At 46.6% G+C, this 22890-nt stretch overlaps 1 protein-coding gene across 1 annotated transcript in view; it reads right to left on the bottom strand.

Moving 5' to 3' along the window:
- The window catches only part of Traf3ip2 (TRAF3 interacting protein 2), a 37129-nt gene that overhangs the window by 9578 nt on the left and 4661 nt on the right, over positions 1–22890 (bottom strand). The window contains exons 2-5 of the mRNA XM_021204718.2: positions 16891–17706; positions 9110–9305; positions 4784–4962; positions 2828–2916 (exon numbers count right to left, since the gene is read on the bottom strand). Of these exons, the coding sequence (XP_021060377.1) occupies positions 2828–2916; positions 4784–4962; positions 9110–9305; positions 16891–17698 (1272 nt within the window). The 5' untranslated portion in view covers positions 17699–17706. The remainder of the gene's footprint in view (positions 1–2827; positions 2917–4783; positions 4963–9109; positions 9306–16890; positions 17707–22890) is intronic.

Below are 22890 nucleotides of genomic sequence, written 5' to 3'. Positions count from 1 at the left end.
TGTGTGCCTGTGTGTGTGTGTGCCTGTGTGTGGTTGTATGTATCTGATATCTGTGTGTGCATGTATATGTGTGTCTCTGTGTGTGGTTGTATGTATCTGTGTGTGTGTGCATGTATGTGTGTATGCATGTGTGTGTGTGTGTATGTAGTGTATGCACATGTGTGTGGTATTTGTATCTGTGTGTATGCATGTGTGCTGTGTGTGTGTGTGTGAGAGAGAGAGAGACGTATGTAAGGCACTCTGGTTGGAAGAGGGAATATGCTGTGTACTAGAGCAGATGAGTTCAGAAGTCTCTGGGGAAGGGTTATTTGATTAGACTCACTGTTCACATATTAATCACCCTAGTGTTACCCTGATATTTCGATGGACCAAACCAAGTCTCAGCAGGGACGTTGTTCCCATGCTCCAGGGACAGACGTTCTGGGAGGTGTCTGCTTCTCTACATTTCCATCAGAAATCTAGACTTGTCTATGACAGGTTTTCCACACTGCTGGTATTATGAGCTAAATTGTGTCCCTCAAATGCATATGTTAGCTGGAAGTGGTGGCTTGCACTTGTAATCTCCCCACTTGGGAGGCTGACGTAGGGGGATTGTCAGTTTGGCCAAGAAAGTGAGATCCTGTCTCAAAAAAATAAGATAAAAATTAATTTATTGAAACTCTGCCATTACCTCATACCGTGACTGGATGTGGGATAGGGCTTCTCAGATGATAATTTGGGTAAAACGTGCTGGTGAGGCCCAGCCCCATAGGATTGGTGTTCATTGGAAGAAGAACCAGTACCCAGCTCTGTGCATACACAGGGGAGGGACCACGAAGACAGAGCGGATGGCCATCTCCATCCAAGGAGAGGGGGTCCAAGGTGAAACCAACCCTGTTCCCCATGACCTAGGCCCAGCAGCCTCATGGCTGCCTTCAGGCACCATCCCCCGCCTCTAGTAACTGTGTCCTGCTAGTGGCAGGATATGGCACTCTTCCTAAGGGTTTCCTAAGACCTACCCAAACCAGTCTGCTACGGTGGCTGCTCTTGTTAATGCTCTTGTTGTTGCTGTCTTTTTTTTTTTGGGGGGGGGGGGTTGGTTTTTTTTTCGAGACAGGGTTTCTCTGTGTAGCCCTGGCTATCCTGGAACTCACTTTGTAGACCAGGCTGGCCTTGAACTCAGAAATCCACCTGCCTCTGCCTCCCGAGTGCCGGGATTAAAGGCGTGCACCACCACGCCCGGCTTGTTGTTGCTGTCTTAATTAAATTCTCCTTAAATGACTCTTTGCTCCATTTCACTAAGAGGATGCCAATGTGTCAAGTATAATACATAGCTGCTCACAAACACAGGCTTCTACAGGATTAGAGTCAAGGGTACATTTAAATCCCCCTGAATTGCCTTGATCAGAGGCTTTTAAAGGTTAAAACTGTGGCTATTCTCCGGGGCAGTCAGAATCCGTATGTTTATATTTGAAGAAGGAAAAAGGGAACTCTTGTATGCTGTCTCACGGCTCACGGCTCGGCTTTTATGTCACAGTTGCCCTAGCACTGTCTTATTCTAGAAATGAGAGAGTGAAACGTTATTCTAGGGAGTTGTGAAGTTGGATTACATAAATTGTAGGCATATCTTGAAAATTTTAGGTACTTTCATTTTTTAATGAATTACAGGAAAAAAAAAAAAAAAACTTCAAATAAAAACTAATAACAGCCAGGCAGTGGTAGCACACACCTTTAGTCCCAGCACTTTGGGGGCAGAGTCAGGCAGATCTCTGAGTTTGAGGCCAGCCTGGTCTACAGAGTGAGTTCCAGGACATCCAGGGCTACACAGAGAAACCCTGTCTTGAAAAAGAACCAACCAAAACAATATCCAAAACTGCTGAACAACGCTAAGCAACCTCTTTATCCTCCAGCACCCCCACTTTACTGTTTTTTCACTCTTCTCTGGAATCTACTGCTGCTGCGTGCCTAGGAGAGGCTTCTGGGAAGGGAGGGAGGGAGAGAGGGAGGGAGGGGGGGGAGGGAGGAAGGAAGGAAGGAAGGAGGGAGGGAAGGAAGGATGGTCAATGACTGAGGAGAGCCAGCCGTCTGAGTAACAACCTGCGGCATTTCATTTATCCTAAGGAAGAATGAACATGGCTTTAAGCAGTGCTGTCTCGGGGTTAGCAGGCAGACAGATTATATGCTTGAGGGTTTTTCCACCAAGATTACAGTGGACTCTAGGGAGTGAATTAGAGTTATCTCCCCAGACCTAGCCTAAGCCATGTTTTCCCTGAGCAAAATCTTCACTCCTGAAAGAAGGTGTAAAAAGCCAGTCCTGTACAGTGTACAGTGTACAGTCCTGTACCCAGGTTTCTAACTCAAGCCTCGTAATCCAGTACAGAACAGAGGGGTCTGGTTTGGTATAGCTACCTTGGTGGCCTTGCAGCCTCCTGTACTACAGGAAGGACCTTGGTGGCTATAGCCGATGAGAAAGGGCACGGATAGAGAGTGCAGGAAAAGCCAGGCCTTTCCTTTAGCTAGGGCCAGAAGGACCCACGGCGGGAATTACCACTATTATAGATTCGGGGAGGAAAAATGTTGGAGACTTTGGGTAGTTTACACTGTGGTGAAATACTTGTCTAGTATGACTGAGGCCCTGGCCTTGACTCTCAGCATCAAAGAAATAAATAGGTACCTAGAAAACAATTATCTAAACTCATAAGCATTTAGTTCATAATCACATAAATAATGAAACTGTTTAAAACATCAGCAACTATTCATACTTTTTCATTATTATTGTTGTTGTTGTTGTTGTTGTTATCCTGTCTGACTGAACGGTTGAGCTTTTCCCTTTGAATCAAGTACTTACCGCAGTTTGGAATCCGTTCACCAACAGAAAGTTCACAAATTTCACCACCTCCATGGCTGTGTCCATAGAATAAGTGATAAAGACTTTCCCTGTGAGAAAAATTTCACAGTTGTTAAAAGTAATCGAATTATTCTTTTCTACACAGCCGGTCTATGTAGTATGCATTGCCTGTTGTGCTGGAGGGTGGTCCCAGGGCTTATGCCTTTAGTAGTGTGGGTTGCTGGCCTCTGTGAGACGGGCTGGGAGCTGTCCAAGAGAGTATGTACTGTCCAGAGTGAACCGAAGACAGCAGGGGCAGGGAGAGTAAGGACAGGCTCAGACAAGCCTTAGCAGTCTCTGGAAGGCCACAGCAGATGTTACCACCCACAGCCCAGGGGCCTTCAGAAGTCACTGCCTTGTTTCTTAGAGACACTTGGCCCTGTGCCCGAGGGAAATACTCTCCCAGCAGGCTGAGGAGCTAGGCTTGCTAAGGGGCCACCCAGCAGTGCCGCTTTAGATCTCTTGATGCTCTCTGCTGCCCTGAACTCTTGCCTGAGGAGACCAAGTAGGGGGTGGGAGAGGAAGTGTTTGCTGGCCCTGCCCCCTCTGGCTCATTTTGGAGAGAGGTCAGGAAGCAGGCGTAGTCTGATGCCCAGATCAGAAATGTGAGTGCAGCTTCAGTGGTTGAAGGGGGACACATGCCTCAGGACAGTTCAGTGTTGCAGGCGGCCTCTTCCCTCACAGGCCAGCAAGACACCATGGACAGAACTGTTCGGACAAGCGTGCCCTACCCAGCCAGAACCGCTGTTTCCTCAGACTGAGTAGAGTATTGGAGAAATTTCTTCACTAGCAGTTTGCTGTGGTAGATGGATAATCTCTATATGTTGCCTTTTAGTGTGGAATACATCAGTTAAAATCTCAAGAAACCCTGAGGCAGAGGATTAAGAGATGCTAAAAAGAAGTCTGTGTGCTTAGCCTGCTCCGAACAGGAACACAGCTCTCAAATGAATGCATGTGCAGTGTGTGTGCAGTAACCAGCAGCCAGACGTATGGACAGGGCATGGTCCTTTTCTAACTCCATGTGTAATAATTGCAGGACTCCCTTCCCAGATAAGATGACAGAATATTGGGACCGTATGCCATGTAAGCCCATGTCTGTCCACTCAGATATTTTGTTTAATTGAAGTATATATGATTTTAAAGTGCCTCAGAAACAGAATTTTTGCATGAAAACCATAGTCATCATGGTCATAGAAGTCTTTCAGAGCTGGAAGTGACTTCAAGTAGAGATTCAACAGAAGCAATTAGCAAAGCAAAGGCCCGCGGCTTGGTTCTGAGTGTCCCAGTTCTGGAAAGAGTTAGCCTCTCTAGCAGATAATAATTCATAAGTAGTGACTGATTGCTTAAGATTTCTGGAACTAAGAATCCTGGCTGGCCTCACTCTCAGAACATTCTGGTGATATTTCAACATTTCTGGTTCTAGCAGCAAAATGTGGGAAACGAATCACCGCCTGACAGTGAATGGAATATTGCTTTAAATAAAATTAAATTTCTTGAGTTTGCATCGGGGTGTGAAGCAGGATGGGCAATATGAGACAGTTTTTGTTTTTTGTTTTTTCAGACAAGACTGCTCACTCCTACAGAAAATGACCTTGTTTTTGAGAGCTGCTGCTAATTTACAGTGAGGCACTAGGTTTCTATCCAGTGCACATGAGCAACCAATCCATCTACCCAGGGCACGCCACTGATGAGCAGCATCGTTTAGACGGGAAGAAGTATGGGTGGTGTTTGCTGTGTGTTAAGGAAAATCCAGTGGTAAGCAGTTTGGGAGCATTGCTTCTGAGCTTAGGTCACTGAAAAGGGGAAAGGTACATTGCACTATGTACATGAAATATAGCTGAGATTTTGGATGAGTGACTAAGCCAAACTCTCTGAGCATGAAACCCGACATGAGAAACCACGATGCAAACAACTCACGTAATTCCTCTGGCAAATTGCTGGTTTTTAGAGTTCCTCGGGCTAAGGGGTTGCTAGGGGGTCTAGGCACGGCAGCGAGGGATGGAACCTGGGGACCATGTGGTCTCAGCTCTGCAGGACGGTCCAGGGACTCCTCAGGGGCTTCCGCTCCGTTAGATGGTGGGCGGTAGAGCTGGTCCCTGCAAGGGAGTATGTTTACAGCAAATTTTTATCTTCATCACAAAGGCAGTTTGGGGAGACAGAAGAACTTTACACTCTGTGGGACCATTCCAATGCATGATCTCCCCTCTGCCTCAACTTCTTATCTGACACAGATGGGGGGGGTGTCCTATGGAGTTTCCTTTGTAAAAAACAAGCCAGCTGGTTTCCATATGTGAGGACCTGTGCTAGGGGTCAACAGAGGGACGAGGGATTTGATTTCTTTATTCAAGGTCTGTCTAATTGGGAAAATAAATCCCATGTACAGGTCAGACAAGGTCACCAGCAAAACAAAATAGCGTGATGGGTGACATAGAAAGCTAACAGGAAAGGCTTCAGATAAAAAGACACAACTTTTAGCTCACAAGGGATAACGTTTGATTGTGTTTCAAAAGTTTTTTGTTTGTTTGTTTCTTTTCTTTGCCATGTAGGTTTAAAAGCATTTCTTTTGGTAACCAGAATGGCTCAAGGGAGGGATGCATGAATCTCATGGAGAAGGGGAATCAGAACAGACATCTCGAGTAGATGGGGAGAGGGGACTGGACAGGGGTAGGGACAGGGACAGGAAGAGGAGGGATCTGGTGGGAGAACGGAGGGAGAGAGTCCTGAAGAGACAACTTGAAGAGCATGGCAGCCCATCTCTGGGATGCGCTAGGGCAATAGAAACTCCCAGGAATAGATGAGGGTGACCCCAGCTACAACTCCTAGCAACGGGGATATGGGGCCTGAACAGACCATCTCCTGAAACCAGGCAACACTTCCAGTGGAGGGGTTGGGACACCAGCCCAGCCACAAAACCTTCAAGGTACAATTTGTCCTGCCTACAAGATGTGCTGGGGTAAAGGTGGCACAGAAATTGTGGGAATGGCCAACCAATGACTGGTCCAGATTGAGACCCATGCCGTGAGAGGGATCCTACCCTTGACACTGCCCAGAAGGCCGGGAGCCATAGGCTGGATGGCCCAGAGACCCATGTTAGAACCAAGCAGCAACGGCAAAAAAAAAAAAAAAAGTCAAAGAAATGATTCCCAATCATATTTTGCTCTGCTCATAGATTGGTGTCTAGCTCAGTTATCATCAGAGAGGCTTCACCTAACAACTGATGGAAACAGATTCAGAGACTCACACCCAAACATTAGGTGGAGTTTGGGTAATCCGAGGAAGAGGGGGAGGAAGGCTTTTAGGGGCCAGAGGGGTCAAGGACACCCCCCACACCCCCCCACACACAGAATCAAGTAACCTGGGCCCATAGGGGCTCACAGAGATTGATCAGGGAGCCTAATTGGGACTCACCTAGGCCCTTCACACATATGTTACAGTTGTGTAGCTTGTTCTTCTTGTGGGATTCCTGACAGTGAGAGCAGGGACTGCCTCCCTCAGACTCTGCTGCCTGCCTCTGGGACTTTCCTCCCTACTCGGCTGTCTTGTCTAGCCTGAATAGAAGAGGCTGTATCTTTCTGCAACTTGACATGGCATGGCAGGTTGATATCCGCAGAGGCTGGCCCTTTTCTGAAGAGAAATGAGAGGAGTGGACTGGGGGGAGGGGAGAGGTGGCAGAGGCGTTGGGAAGAGCAACTGCTGTTGGGATGTAAAATTAATAAAATCAAAAATTTAAGAACGCATTCCTTTGGTTACTCTGTAAGTGAAAAATCTGACTGGTAACATGGCATTTCTATTATTATTTTGCCTGCTGGCACTCCTGTGCGTGTCATGCTGAGGGGCAGAAACGCGGCAGGCCCTCCTGTATGAGCGCTATCGTTCCCGCCGCGTCTTTGATTCCTACAGCCACACAGTCACAGGTGTGTGTGTTTTGCAGAGAACCCAGCGTCCCTGGATGTTAAGGACGGGGTGGCATCTCTCATTTGCCATCGCAGCTCTGGCCAGTAGAGAAGTCCCCACCATCTGCATCAGTTGCAGTGGTGCTGGAGGAGGAGGCTCCATTCCCTGGACCATTTTCTGACCCTTCTCTAGGCTCCAGTTCTATAAGCGCCCGATCCCCTCTGCCTCAGACAGCTGCAGGTGACCCACAGTGGAAGGAGAGAGCCAGCTCCTCACACGCTCTGTCCTCCTGTGCTGTGGCAGCAGGTGTCCACACCACAGAAAAGTAAGTGAGGAATGAGAAGGCACTACAGCTGGAGCGACGTCACCTTCTGTAACTTACTTCTCATATGGAAATTAAAGCTAGACCTATAATATTTTGTTTCTTTTTAAAAATTAGAGGCAAATATGGAAATGTGTTAAAGTCAGGAGAGTGAGACCATGGTTGTCATTTGCTTTATATTTTTAATAGTTTCAAATTGTAAGATTTTAATGTTATGATATAAGTCTGTGAATGTCTAATTTTAATAGGTTTTTACTTATCTATTTACACGAAAGTAAAGTCTTAAAATCTTATGTAATATTAAAACTTAAAAAAAAAATCACAAAACCTCAACTACATGAGAATGTTTAGGGAAGTTATTTATCTTATGTTTTCATAAATATTGAGCAAATGAGGCCTCTAAAATATACTTTCAACTACAAGAGATTCATTTTCATATTATTTATATTAAATCTTTTAATATACAAAGTTGTTTTATTGTTACAAAAGATGATTACTGGTTTGATAAAGAAATGTTAAGGCCTTAATAATTAATACTGGCTAGTTTTATGTCAACTAAATGGACATAAACTGGCATTACCTGAAGGTAGGGACCCTCAAGTAAGAAAATGCTTTCGTAAGGTCTGACTGTAGGGCGGTTTCTTAATTAGTGATTGATGGGGAAGGCCCAGCCCATTGTGGGTGGTGCCATCCCTAGGCTGGTGATCCTGGGTTCTATAAGAAAGCAGGCTGAGAAAGCCATAATGAGCAAGCCAGTGAGCAGCACTCCTCCATGGCCTCTGCATCAGCTCCTGCCTCCAGGTTCCTGCCCTGTTTGAGTTCCTGTCCTGATCCTTTGATGATGAACTTCCTTTGAATGATACAGAAATGTAAGTCAAACAAACCCCTTCCTCCCCAACTCGCTTTGGTTCTGGTGTTGTATCGCAGCAGTAGTAATCATAACTAAAGCTATAACGTTCAAAAACTTTCACATATAAATAGCATAAGATTAGTGAAAGGAAACTTCTGGTATTAGAGTTCCCTTAAAATTAGTGGTAGGAGAATTAGCTCCTTAGCTAAACATTTTGGTATACTAAAATATAACTCAGGGGTACCAGAACAGGCTTAAATTGGTGCTATAGAAACATCTGCTATGTAGTACCTTTCAACTCTGTTATAACACTTTTTTTCTTCTAAAGAAAGGTTTATCTTAGGACCGGGTATGGTGACTCACATCTAATCCCAGCACTCAAGGTTAGAGGTAGATGCAGGCAGATCTGAGTTTGAGGCCAGCCTGGTCTACAAAAAGAATTCCACGACAGCCAGGGCTACACAGAGAAACCCTGTCTCAACCGAATCAAACAAAAACACAAAAAGCAAAACAACAGAAAGTAAGTCCAAAGTTTGGCACAGTGGCACACAGTATTTGTGAGGGTGACTTGGGAGGATAATGACTTTGAAACCGGCAAGGACGACACAGCGTGAGTTTGAAGGTAGGATAAACTACGTTGTTAGCACCTGTACACAAATGAATCAATTCAAAAAAGGAAAGGGGAAGGGGAACTTGCTTCTTCGTTGACCTGTCCCTCATCATCCATACCATCCTCCCTCTACCTCACAACCCTGCTGTGGTTTATCTTCCATGATGGTGACAGAGCCAAGATGGGCCTTTGGAACTTTGAACTAATGAAATAAACTTTCATTATCTCCTCAGCTTCAAATAGCTGTTATAGCAATGGGAAACAGACCAAAACAAAGGGTTAGACAGCATTTTTAAAACCAGCATTATTTTTCTGGAAGAGGCATAAGAGAGGTCAGCTCGTATGGATGGTCTTGTTACACAAGAAAATAACAAGAAGCCAGACGTTGAGGGCAGAAGGAGCGCCCTGTCAACCACTTCCTATTGTGCTCCTACCTGAACAGTCCATACTGGGCATCTCACTGTGGCTGCACTGACCTGGAGGCAGGCCTACCCTCCATGAGTCTTTGTTACAGCCACAACCTTTTCACGGGGGTGGGGGTGGGGAGGAGAGGGTGTCTTGCCGTACCCATGCCTTGGGAGCCTCGGGAAAGAGAAGTCCCTCTGTGCAGGTCTCTCTTCTTGGTCTTGGGGGCTGGAGTCATTCGGGATGACCTTCTGCACAGGGCGCGGGCCTCTCAGCCTTGCCCCGGGAAGGACCTGCTCATGCAGGGCAGGCTGGATGACTTGCTGGTAGGCTGCTGCTGGGGGGTAGCCATGGCCATCTGTGAACACAACAGTAGCAGAGGTTGACCCCAGCTCCTTCAAGCCAAAGACATGCAAGCTTGCTGAACAGCTTTCTCCCAATAGCCACTGAGGGGTCCAGAGAGTAGCCGCCTCCACAGCATTGTCGTATTTCTGTACTACTACTATTCATGAAACTGGTACACTTCTATGTAAAAACATCTGTGAAATCACATGTTTGACATTCTGACTAGAAAACTCAAAACAAATTTAAGTCATGTTCTAATAAAATCTTAGGATAATCCGACCATGAAGAGCCTCTCTGGCACCACTGTTGCTAACATCTAGAACCTCGCGCCTAAGTGCGATAGACCTAAGATTCCATGCGGGGCTGGATGTGCTACATCCAGATCTGGGAGCAGATCTCTGTGAGTTCAAGGCCAGCCTGATCTACATACTGGCACCCTGTCTTAAAAACAGTCAAACAAAACAAAATTACTATGCTCCCCACAGCTACTAAATACACACACACACACACACACACACACACACACACACACAGAGTGTATATATATATACAGATATATATATATATATATATATATATATATATATACATACATACATATATATATATACAGATATATATATATACACACACAGACACATGAACACACATAAACATAAAAATATCAATTAATTAATTTTAAAGAGCAACAATTAGAGTAAAGCCAAGCTGGCAGGAACCGAACCAATGAGAATGTGTAGTCCGGGAGAAAGTTGGTCCTAGGAAGCCCCTAGAGCAACAGGGTTCCAAGAGAAGGCCAGCTTAGCTGACTAAGTGAGAGAAATAAAGAAGAATACAGGGCTGGGAACAATACCTCAGAAGTTAAGAGTACTTGCTGTTCCAGAGGATTTGCGTTTGGTTCCCAGCACCCATTTCAGGTGGCTCACCATGACCTGTAACGCCAGCTCCTGGGGAACCAAGCACCCTCCTGTGGCCTTTGGTACACTTGTGGCACATACTCACACAGACATAAAATGAAAATTTGAAAAAAGTTGCAGAGGAGAAATGTGAGGGTGGGTGTGGGGCTATGAGAGCATTACACAGGCCAGAGGGTCAAAGCTGGGAAACCTGAGAGGGGCAGGCACATGGGCTGGAGAGAAGCTCCCGTGACCCAAGCTGTTACTTCTACTCAGGACAAAACTGTCATTGGTTTTAAATCCTCGCCCGACTTATAGTATTAGTTCTGTTTGCCTGCCAGAGTAACATATATGAGGGAGACACAGAGAAATAAACTGGCAAAGAAGCAAGAAGTGGCACAGTTAGGATTCACTCTGCAGGGTCAGGAATAGGGCGAATAGCGCTGTCCTGTGTTTGCTATGCATTAAGAACACTTGGGCACTTTAAAGGCTTGTTCATGGGAGTGGCAGCCTCCAGCACAGAAGAGCAAGCACAGATGTATGTGTACTAGTGAGTCTGTTTCCAGATCCTCACTGTCTGGACCCGACTTGGTTGGGTGACCCTGGCTGTTTACTCGGGCTAACAGACTCTCAGGCCTGGCCAAATCCCCTGGAGCCGTTTCATTGTGTCCCCTGACCCTCATGTCAGCTGTATCCTTCCTACCTTCTTCCTCTTGCAGGAAGTGACTGTGACCCTCCAACCTAGACTGTCTACTAGCTTTGACAATGACCCCTGTCCTGCTATTGGTAAGCCGTAACTATTGCCAACAGAATGTTTGAGGAAAGGGGAGGAGAAGAAAGGGATTGCCCAAGCTTGTCCCAACATGGGGCTGACAAAGGCAACCAGGACTTAGGGGGCCTCTAAGAACGGGGAGACAGAACCATGGAGATTTCTGTGGTCTAGGATAAAGTCTGCCACTAAGGTTTTGCTTTGATGGCCTTCCTAGAGCAGGTCAGATAGATTCCAGGCCTAGATTGCCAGTGGGGGTTTGGGGTAGCCAGGCAGGTTTCTACCGCTGCTCAGGCTAAAGAGGACAAACCATCCTGCAGTCACATCACCGACCAGAGCCCAGCTCTCCCTTAGGTTAGCTTGCCTGGATTTAGAAACAGCTCTAGCAGTTAGTACCAGAGTACAAAGTCCAGCTACATAGGCAGTGTCTGATAACTGAGCAGTTAGTACCAGAGCCAGCTTACGCACAGCAGAGGTGCGGCCTGCCAGCTAAGTCTTGGTTTGCTGTGCTGCCTGCTTCTTGTCTGCTGTTCACTCGTAGAAATCAGTTTTGCCCTCCAGAAATGAGAAAGACAAGGTCAGAGAGGAGAAGCTTGCAGGGCCCTGAAAGCTTTCCCAGGGAGATGCTGAAAGTGAACTCAAGTCAAGATTTTACTCTTTGGAGCCATTTTTTTGCTCCCCGTATCCATTAATGAGTACCTAATAACATTTTATTCGCTTTAAAGGGACTCGAAAGCTCTAATCACAGGGTGCGCTCCCTTTCCAGGAGGCGGATGTTAGTGCTGTTAATCAAAAGCCTTTGAATCGAGGTCAGATGATTTCCAGCAGATTACTTCCCCCGCACAACATGTTTTTGTCTCATAGCAACAAATCGTATCATTAAAATCGCTAAGCACGTGGGCTGTTTGATGAGCTGTAACTCATTTCTGAAATAGCCACATGTGGTAAGAAGTTACACCAGTGCATATGAGCAGAGGAAAATGGCCCACCTTGTTGCTTTTTAGGGTATCAACAATATAATCCTCCTTGTCATCCTCTTGTTTAAAACACAAAGTAACTATCAGAGGGTCATCCGAAATGAACCCGTTCGTTCTATATGTGGAATTTGGGCAGGTTTTGCCTGGACATTTGGCTAGTTGTTAAATTAGAAAGTCTGTTTATTAGGTAAATAACCATCTCTTCATTGCTTGAGTTTTATGTTGTTTTTTGTTCGTCTGTTTTATGTTTTCATTCGTTGGGTCTATGTGCACAAGTGTGTACACCTCTGCATGCTTGCAGGTCAGAAGACAACTTGTGAGAATTGGTCCTCTCCGCCCTGTGGGTCCCAGGAGGATCAGGGATGAGGCTTACTGAAAGGCACCCTTACCCACTGGGCCAGATTGCCTGGCCTCGCTGTTCAAACTGTAATCCTTCTGTTCCACTAGCATGGCCAGGCCTTTCTGGCTCCATGCTCTGCGCTGAGTACTGGTCTAGGCGTTCTCAAGACTGGAGAGTTGGAGCCTGTTTCCCAGAGAGAGTGGTTTAGCTCAGAATGGGATACAGATTGCTTCCCATGGCTTTTCATCCTTCCTGCTCTGGGCTATCACTCTCTCTGCCCTCATGGCCTCTGTTCTTGGCACCATAGCAACATCAGTCTCTTTGCTTCTTTGACCTTCTCGTTCCTTAGCTTTCAGCTCAACTGTCTGTCAAATGAGACCCGCTCTGCCTGCGCACCTATTAATAGCCTTTCCAACCCCTGACATTTTCTTTATAGCAGATATGCTTTCTCGTGTTATATGAATATTTTTATTTATTTTCTGTCTCCTCTGCTTGTGTGCTGTATTTGACATTATGTAGTGTCCAGTACACGGCACGGCAAGTTTTACTAAATAAATTGATAAATGAATGAGCATGTTCTACTTACAACTTCATTTTCCTTCCTTCTTTCTTTCCCTGCTACACAATTAAAGATGGCTTTCAAAGACTTGATGTCACAAAGACTCTACCAATGATTACAGAGAGGTTTCTCCTTTCCCCAGAAGGTAGAGCCTTCTTTTCATTCATTCAACAAATATTTATAGAACCTCTACTCCCAGGCACATGGTGAGCAAAGATAAAAATGAGACAGTTCCCTTACGCAGTGAAAGATAAACAGAGACAGAGAAAGATCTGTGTCTGTGGGTGTCTGTTTTCAACACAAACCCACACTACTCAGTATGTGAGAAGGCGAGGCATATAAATCAGGAGCCACCTACTTGAGAATTGCTGCTCAAAAATAGCTTCCCACCGGCTTGTCTCCTGAGCCTAAAATTCCATCAGGAGAGTTTTCTCTGTAGGAGATGGAAGGTGGGTGATGTGACAGACAAATGACTTGCTAGTGAGTAACTCCTCGGCTGGCTCCGAGGCGGTGGGTTCCAGCACAACATGAAAACAGCCGATGGAAATCTTGCACCATGCTAAATGGGCACCCAGCACTGCCTGTCGTTTGTCAGTCTCGTGAGCCGCTTGGTTCCAGTACAGACAGTCTTCATGTCACTGGGCTCTGACCACTTGGAATTGTAAACCAAGCCTTAAATGAGGTTTTCCATGTATCAGGGAAAACTGTCAGCATTTTTCTTCCTTATTAAGATGGTAGTAAAAGAGCTTATGAGGGAGGAAATAAAAATCTGATTTTCAAGTTGTCAAAAACCATCACAATGAAATGTGATCAGTTTAGCCAGGAAGCAAAGTGGCCAACATAAACTGTTAGATGAACTCCCACAGCTGGAAGCAGCTGTGGATCGAGCATGGCAGCACCTTCCTCTGCTGTTTCTTCCATCTGGCGTGGTGTTCCCTACTCTAACTGTAAATACATTTAGCATACAGTCACACGGACTGTCTGTATTTGTGCGCGCGTGTGTGTGCATACATGTGTGTGTGGTGTGTGTATGTGTGTGTGCCTGTGTCCATGGGAGCATGTACCTATCATGTTATCATATTCTGTCACCTTAATAAAGGGAGCAAAAGTTGTATAAAACATAAGGGCTCGGGCTTCATCTGTTGCCCTTCAGTTGAAAGGTTCTCGGACAACAGAGAAGGACTGACTACTCCTGGAGCTTTATTGAGGAAACATTTGCTGTTTTCATCTGCTTTGGATTTTTTCTTTTTAGCATGAAAAGGATGACCAGTAATGTTACTTTTGCTTTAACTTGCAAAGCATGAAGAAACACCATTTACATAGTGATCATTATTTATTTATAGATTCATTAACAGGCAAGGAAGCAAGCCCTGCTCTTCCGAAGCAAACCTCGTGGCCATGGTTCCCTCTGCCCAGCCTCTGTCAGGTGAACAGCTCTTCTGAAGTGCTTCTGTTGGCAATTCAGTGCAGTTATAGTTATGACGTGAGACTAAGCATTTGTATCCCTGTCCTGAATGTTTAAAATCCGTGCCAGAAAAGAGGGATCTGAAAGTGAAGGCTTCCTCCACAGGGCTGGGCTGCAGATCCATTTCCAAATAGCAGCAAAGCTAAGACTTGCTCCTGCTGGGGCTTGCCAGCCTCTTGGTAGAGCCTTTAGTGCATTATCTCATTTAGTCCTCACAGCAACCTCCTGGGAGTCCTTGATGTCCTACCGGGCACTTCATTAATATTCCAGGGCCTCAGGAGCAAGGGTCAAGGGTATGCAGCCTGAGCTAAGGCAAGCTCGGGTTTTAGACATGTTTGTTCCTTTTGACTTTTATTTATGTTTTAATCATAATGTTATAAAAAATTAGCACATGTATATTAATATTACAAGGAAAAGTAAGTTCCTCCTTGTCCTTCTTAATTCCCGGCTTCCTCTCATGTTAGTACAATCCTTCAGGACTTTTAAAGGTGTATGTAAACACAGGTAATTTCTTTTCTAATAAACACATAAGGGATCAACACTGTATCTTGTTTTCTCCCTTAATCCTTTTTATGTCAGAACGTGTACACTGTGTTCATGCCACACAATACAGAGCCAGTGGACCACTGTATAAGTAAGCCATGGCGTGCAGGCGCTCTTCAACCTGTGTTGAGCCATGTCTCCACGCATTCACTATAAATGGAAAATGTCAAGTCAACCCCCACAGCACCGTTACTGTTCCAGGGAGCGGAGCACCCGGGAATGGGCGGGCTGTTTCCCTAGAGACTTGAAGCTGACCAGGCACCGCGGCTCTCTTCAGCCTCTGTCCGATCCACCATTGTACACCACCCTCAAGTTAGCTCTGAGATCAGAAATAATCTCCACTGCTCCTGCGCAGAACCATTGGCAGGAGCTTGTTTACTTTCATACAGTGGTTTAAAAACATTATTTATTTGTGCATGTCAGAGAGAGAGAGAGAGAGAGAGAGAGAGAGAGAGAGAGAGAGAGAGGAGGAGCATCAGATCTTTTGGAGCTAGAGTTACTTGGGTACTGGGATCCAAACTCTGCTATTCCTGATTGAGCAGAAAGTATTCTTAATCTCTGAGCCATCTCTCCAGCCACCACAAAGTGGTTTTTTGTTTTTGTTTTTTTAATAAACAACATGTGAGCCAGTATGTGGGTTTGTGGACTTTGAGGGCAGATGTCTGAAGAAGCCAGAGGCGTCAGATCTCCCTGGAGCTGGAGATGTGGGCAGCTATGAGCTGCCTGGCACGGATAGTGGGAACTGAATTCAGGTTGACTGGAAGGGCAGAGTACTCTCGTGAGTTCCTGAGCCATCTCTGCCCTCCTGACGTCCTGCCCTCCTGCCCTCCTGCCCTCCTGCCCTCCTGCCCTCCTGCCCCCCAGGGTTTTAATAACATGCTGTTTGTGTATATTTTTGCTTCTTTGATGTTTCATTGGATACATTAATAAAGTAAGGCTGCTGGCCAAAGGGTATGAATCCCCTTTTGATGAATAGTGAAATTGCCTTCCAGAATTGCATCCAATTCTGTTCTTACTAAGAGTGTACAAAAGTATTCATTATCTCATACCCTAAGTATGTGCAAGGTTTTATTTTTGCATCCATCATTACATAAAATGTATCATTGATTTTTTTTGCATTTCTCTTTTAATCTATGTGTGTGTGTGTGTGTGTGTGTGTGTGTGTGTGCTGGGTGCCGCAGTGCACACTGTAGAAGCCAGAGGACAATTTGCACAATGGCTATCCTTCCATTATGTGGTATACCTGTCTCAGCAGCAAGCGCCCTTAATCACGGAGCCACCTCACTAGCCCAAGTCAGCATCTTAAAACAACACTGGGAGCGCACTCGATAGCACTGCAGACTATTTTATTTTACATACATATGCAAAGGATTTTTTTAAAAGCCCACTGGAAGTAAATATATCAAAAATCTCACAATAGGGACTTCTTCTTGGGTAAAGGAAATAGCCCCTTTTCACCATCTGGGCATATTTCATTTGGAGGAAACTACCCACACATTGCTGTTCTGACCAGAAAAAGTATCTTTACCTAAGGAGAAGTAGAATTTCAAAAGCCTTTTAAACTAACATGGAAATGTTGAGAACTAACCTAACATCTGCCTTACCAACGTTTAGTTCTCAGTGATTCATAGGTAAGAAATCCAGCACACCTGTGCTGTGATTGGCACTCAGCAGGCACCAGGTCCCGCCCACATTCTCTGCCAACTGTGACAGGGAAAGAAGAGGAAAAGGAAGAACCCAGGAAGAAGCACCAAGAACTAGGACAAATGACTTTTCTAGAATTCACTAGAGTCTTCTCTCTGTCTAGAGGCATGTCTCAATGTGCTCAAATTGGGGATCCAATTTGTCCTAAGTTTCCTAGAGATTCAAGTGAGGCAGGCCTTGGCTAACAAAATGCACTGCTAAGGCCCCTTTGCAAACCAACTGCTCATTCAAACGCTTGCACCAAAGAACACTCCCCGACTGCTAGTCTCTGGACGTTGGCAGTATTGTGAGGTCTCCTTTCCTCAGTCCTAGTCAGAATGTCCAGAAGCGGTAAGGATAACTTACGTGGTACCTGGTGGTGGTAGGGCCCTCCGGGGCAATAGTACTGACAGTTCCATGGGGCCTGTGGGGAAGGATGGGGAGGCAGCAGCTGTGCGTTCATTGGATACCTCTCAAGTTCAAACTGAGGCAGCAATTCCCTAGACCTCAGAGGCCCAGGGAGGTCCTGCAGGTAACATGAGGAGGTGAGGGGCAATGGCCTCTCCAGCTGTCTGATGCCCAGGACATCTTGAGGCTGAGAATCATAGCCAGTGTCTATCGTGGGCACATCTGGGGCTGCCCTGTGCCTGTGGGGCCCAGACCGGGGCCGGGGCCGGGGCATCATCTCTTGGCCACCACTGGAGGAGTCTGCCAAAGCATTAGGTAAACTTGGGTCTGATTTGTCTGAGTCGTGACCAGTGTCAGGAGAAGCTGCTGAAAGCTGAGATCCTAGCCATCTGTTGCGTTTTTCCATAAGTGTGAACTGATGCACTGGAGGGAGGGCTCCAAGCTCAGACTGAGACTCAGGCTCGCTGGCTCCAGAGGAGCATGAGGGAATATCTTTGCCAAGATCAGGGTGCCTTCTAAAGAAACTGGCTTCACCTTCCTCCAGGACTTTAGCTCGCAGGCAGGTGACCTGTTGTGACACAGGCTGGTGATTTGCGAGTTTCAGGGGAGGGCACTGGAGCACAGACAAGCTGCTGGGTGCCATGTTCCTTGTACTGGGGGCAGGTGGTTCCAATTCCTCTTCTGAGGAGTATTCTGGGATTGGTTTCAGCAACTGACTCGGGAATGGTTCTGATTCATCAACCTCCACGGGAATGCTTCGATTCATTCTAGTTTCTGAAACAAGAGAAAACATGCCAGTCTCAGAAGATAGATCAGTGCTTGGCGTTCCCATTTTATGACCTTAAAGGACCTGGTTCAGGATGTGGTTTAAATTAACAGCAGTGTGACAGCACTGTGCTCGCAGGGCCCCAGTCACATAAAGTTGTTTACTTACCCTACAGGCAAAGGCATTCTGCTTATTAAGATATTTTATCTGGAAGGCAGTTGAGGAAGCATGACCAGAAGTTGGTCTGTGGTAGGAATTGCTTACTAGGAAGGGGGAAACATGGGTGAAAGTCAACTGCCACATACTGGGGAGCTGAGGTGGGCTTCACACTGACTGGCATGAAGTGGGTTGCTTATGTGCTTGGAGTGCAAGGAGGAAAAGCCAGGAGCTGGCACAGGAAGGTCTCCAGAGCACGCTGGTGGGCGCGTCTCATGGCTTTAAAGTGAGAAGCAGGGCAGCATCTCTTGGCCTGGAGGATGCAGGATGCACACAGTCCCCGCGCTGGGGCGGGACAGGAGTGGAAGGAAGACTTTTACCCTTTGAACTTCGTTTTAAACTCCATATGGCTATTGCTTAATTGAAAACTAAATAAGTTTCTTTTAAAAAAGAAAGCACAAGCTTAAAACACATTAAAACAGGTCATGGTGACATTTTCTACTTAACAACTTGGGTCATTTGGAGGATGTATTTACCTCTGGGCACTGTGCCCGCAATGAAGGTAGCAAGCCCAAAGGCTTGTTAAACTATCATCCCTCAGCCCCTAGAGGCGCCTGATCCAAGCCATATTGCTTTTATCTCTTAAAATCGAGTTAGCACAATGGTGTGTATATGTGTGTGTGTGTGTGGGGTGCTTCCTTTGTCTAATCATTAGCTAGTTGCTGTGATGTCCAGCTGTATGGCAAATAAAGGGAAGCCTGGGAAGATAGGGTGCTGAGGGACACTGGGGGTTCACGGGAGGTTTCAGAGCAAGCGTTATAAGAGAGCAAGTATCTGTGAGAAATCCCAGCGGTTTAGTCTGCAGAGGGCCTTTGCACACAGCACACTTCAAATACTAGAGAGAAAAAGGCTGTGTGCGGAGCGTTAAATTCCAACTTTGGATCTACGCAGCCTTTCAACCACGGACGTTTACTGAGAGCATACTGTGCCTGAAGTCACAGGGTACATAGATTATTGTGTCGACTTTTGGAGAATAGGAATTTACTGTCTCTTGCACCCCGTGCCCACTCCAGCGGAAGAAGACAGCCTGCACTGTATCGTTTGCCTTTCAGAGGTAGGCCAGCAGTTGGCTTCTCACATAGTAGGCAAACATCCTAACTACTGAGCTAGAGCCATGGTCTCTATCCAGTGGGCTTAACTGCCTACAGAAAACCATGCATGCCTGTAGACGAGCCTGTTAGCACATGCCTGTAATTGCAATTATTAAGGAGTCTGAGGCAGGAGAATCACTTAAGCCCAGGAGCAAACCACTCCTCTCACCTGCTCACAGCACGCAGGGTGCATCTCTAGCTTCCAGCTACCCCCAGCTTCCCCTTTCCAGGCCTGCATGTGTGTCCCTTGGAAGAAACCCCACTGTCTAAATTCATTAGAACTTTTGAAAATGATTAAGAACCTACCAAAAGATATAAAATGTTCCAACTTTTATTATTTTTAAATGCAGTCCCGTTACCCTTACAGTTCTGTCCAAGGCTACAAAAAGGAATGCACCATGCGACATGCTTGCCAGCCCAGCTGGTTCAGAAACAAGCAGCCTCTCAAGGGTGGTTGAGTGCTGCATGATCTGTATGCATCTGTGAGCCCTTGGATGAGAGGGAGGGCGAGGAGAAGGACAGTGAGCCAGCCAACAAGAAGACATTCTGCCAGCTCATGTCATGTGATTCGCCTCCATTGCTCAATTTTCAGACACTTCAGGTGCAAATGTTTCCATCCCTTCTCTGGGTTTTCAAATATGGATGTCTGGGAAGTACTTCCTACCAAAAGATAAACTTGCAGGTTTGGCTTCTTTTAGCTCAGGGGCTATAGGAAAGCTAAAATCACAGATGACAAGTGTGACCATCTCAGGTGACTTAAAACTGGTCTGTAAAGGGGGACATGGCCCCTCAGGTGATAGTAAACAAACCTGTCCTGGCGATGAAAACCCTCGCAGTGAGACTGTAGCGACAGTAATGACGACAAAATGACAACAGGTGCTTGAGGCTCTCAGTGGGTCACTACACAGTGGGCCCTTACCCCAGGCTAGCAGCCCCACCCCAAGCATAATCTCATACAACTGTTCTGCTTTTCAACTGTCTACAAGTAGTCCTGAAGAAAAGAGGATGAGAGCTTATCAAATGGTCCCTAAGGCCCGGGACAGCACTGTCCTGTCTGCCAGCCACTTGATCCGACTCAGAGAGAATGCACACGGGAAGGCGCGGGTATCCTACCCCAGGGCCTTCGCACTCATTGCTGTCTCTTAGAATACTCTTCCCTCCAAATACCTTCGTGCCTCACTTCCTTTCTCCCCAGAGGTCCCTCCTCAACTGCCATCTTTCCAGTGAGGTCTCCCTGGGCTCCCCCATAAAGTGTTTGCACTCTCCCTCGCCTCCATCCGCTTCCATCTCTCCTTCCTCTCTCACAATTATTACCACCCTACAAAGATATAGAATGGAAACATTTAATCTCATTTGTTTCCAAAGTTTAATTTCATGATAGCTTCTCATCTTCTAGATACACCAAGACTCAACACCTAGACCCACGATAGTAGATGCTCAGTAAAGGTTTGCTGACTGAACACATGATTGTGTCTACCCATAGCAGTACTTTGTTGTGGGATGGGCCCTGGCAGGGTTGGTAGAGCCCTCATTTGTAGACATGGAACTTCCCAGCTCCAGCCTTCCTGAGAACTGACAGAACATGGTGAGCCCTGCCCAGCCTTCCTGGCTATTCCAGGGAGCAGCTGCACATATTGGTGGGGTTTATCAAAGACTCATTTTTAACTGTAGTAAACGTTGTAAAATATTATTCTTTTAAAAACAACCCAGTGTTTCACCTCTGCTAACTATTTCTACTTTCCTTGTTTTCTTCTAGGCAAGCTCCATGTTTTGTTCACGTGACTCTCACCCTAGTGTGGCCTGGACTCCAGTCCCTGGCTCAAGGAAAGCCCAGACTGACATAGAAAAACCCTGCTCACCAGCCTTGACCTTGGGAGAAAGCCCCTGATCTGTGAGTGGACAGAAGGCCTGGTGGTCAACCTGTGGGAGCCCTGGAGTGTGCACTGCTAAGGCCCCTCAGAAAAACTGGGAAGCCAAGACTTGACTGTCACGCCTGGAGAATTAGAACATGCCTGCTAAATTGCGGCCCACTCTGAGGAAGGGGAGGGGCCACAAGGAAACCGAGTAGGTGGGGTTCTGGCTGGGGCTCCTCTGGAGTTCCCAGGGCAGATGCCCAGGCCCCAGCTTATAGACCATGATGCAGCTGGGCTTCTTTGTCTGATTCTTAAGTGCCTCAGGTAAACAGACTCTCCTTTGCTTTGCCAGGAGGAATGAAATTACTATCAGAATTGTAAAAGTCTGTGGCCTTTGAGAGAGTAATTTTACTTCTAAGACTCTCCTCCACAGAGAAGTGTGCACATTGTTCCGAGTGGAGTCTATAAAGATAGCAACGAGCAAAGAGTTAAAACAGAATGGCTCTGGGTTTTAAAAGTGCTGTGTATCTAGACAATGAACAGTCCACCCTTAACCAAACAAGCTCCACATGTACTGAAGTAGAGATAGCTCCAAACGTATTAGGTAACAGACAGTGTGCCACATGGCTCTGTGTGATGGTAAGATTACATGTGTGCATGTCATCTCGAAAGGAGAGTTTGGGTTATCTCTGGGGAGGGAGCCTGCATCTTTTCTAATTTGTCCCGAGTATGGGGCGTGTATCTATCTCTCTGTCAGAAATGTAAAGGGAAGATTCCATCACTGGCCTGACGCTCACAAAGGTTAGAACCAGTGCCAACCATAATGCCCACCTCTACTTTCAGGAGAGAGTAAACACCTTAGAATACAAAGCCCATAAACAACCAAAACTGTAGTGCCTGCTGGGGCTGGGCCTGAGCTGCACACAGAGGCTAGATACTGAACAGCTGCCATGGTGAACTGGCACAGTTAAGCACGCGGCTGAGTTCACACGCCCTCTGCCCTGACTTTAAAGACAGCAGTCTTGGCCCAGCCTCCCTCACCCACTATGGGCGGAGAGCTGCACTTGCTGGGTTTCCAGCTCCTATATTTGGACTCCTCTTTTCTCTTTTTGAGAGAGGGTCTCACTATGTATTCGTGGCTGCTCTGGAACTTCCTGGACCAGGCTGGAAATCCGCCTGCCTCTGCTGCTGGGATTAAAGGCGTGCGCCACCATGCCCAGCTGTTGGTTCTGTTTTATAATGGGGAAATTGAGGTACAGGCAGGTCCTATGGCCAGTAGCAGTTCAGCCCTAGAGCCTGTGGAAGGAATAGCCGGCACTGAGGCTGTTTATTTGGGAGGGCAGGATTCAGAGTGTTCACCTTGATCTGAAGGGTTGGACACACCCCTCTAGTGCTCGGTAAAGCCATAGGAGGAAGCCAGGTTGTCTTTGCCTCAAGCAGTTACAATGGAGGCTGCCATCAGACTGCAGAGGCAGCTTGATTTGGAAAAAAGCACTTGATTGGATCTCATTAAATTTTAATCATAAACTGAATTCAAAATAAATTGAAACCTGGTTGACAGAGCACAAACAAAGGCTGATGATAAATGCGGGCAGTGCAGCTGGAAAGGTGACATCGCTGAGGCAAGGACGGGTGGGACTTCATGAAGGCATTGTGTCCCTGAAAGAAGACAAACAGTACAGCCAGGGACAGGAAGGGCAGGCGTGAGCAGCCTTCCTAACTCACAGACCGCACGACAGCTCCTACGTCATCAAGACCAGCTGATCGCCATCGGGTTGGATGTGTTTCATGGATCCTAGCCCGGCCCTGAAACCCTGAGCCTCCTGCCTTCACCTCCTACATGCTGAGATTATAGGTGTGTACCACGATATAGGAGGATTGAAAGGATTGTGTGTCTGCGCACTTGTTTGATGGGGGTACGGGATATATGTGCACACGCTAGATTGCTTTTGGAGGCCCGAGAGCCACACCAAGTGTCCTCCACTGCAGGTGCGCTCGTGTGGCGGCCTGAGTCCCACACTGTGTCTTCTTC

Source organism: Mus pahari, chromosome 9 (assembly GCF_900095145.1).
Source record: "Mus pahari chromosome 9, PAHARI_EIJ_v1.1, whole genome shotgun sequence".
In the NCBI taxonomy this organism is placed as follows: domain Eukaryota; kingdom Metazoa; phylum Chordata; class Mammalia; order Rodentia; family Muridae; genus Mus; species Mus pahari.
This window is presented reverse-complemented; position numbering and strand designations above follow the sequence as displayed.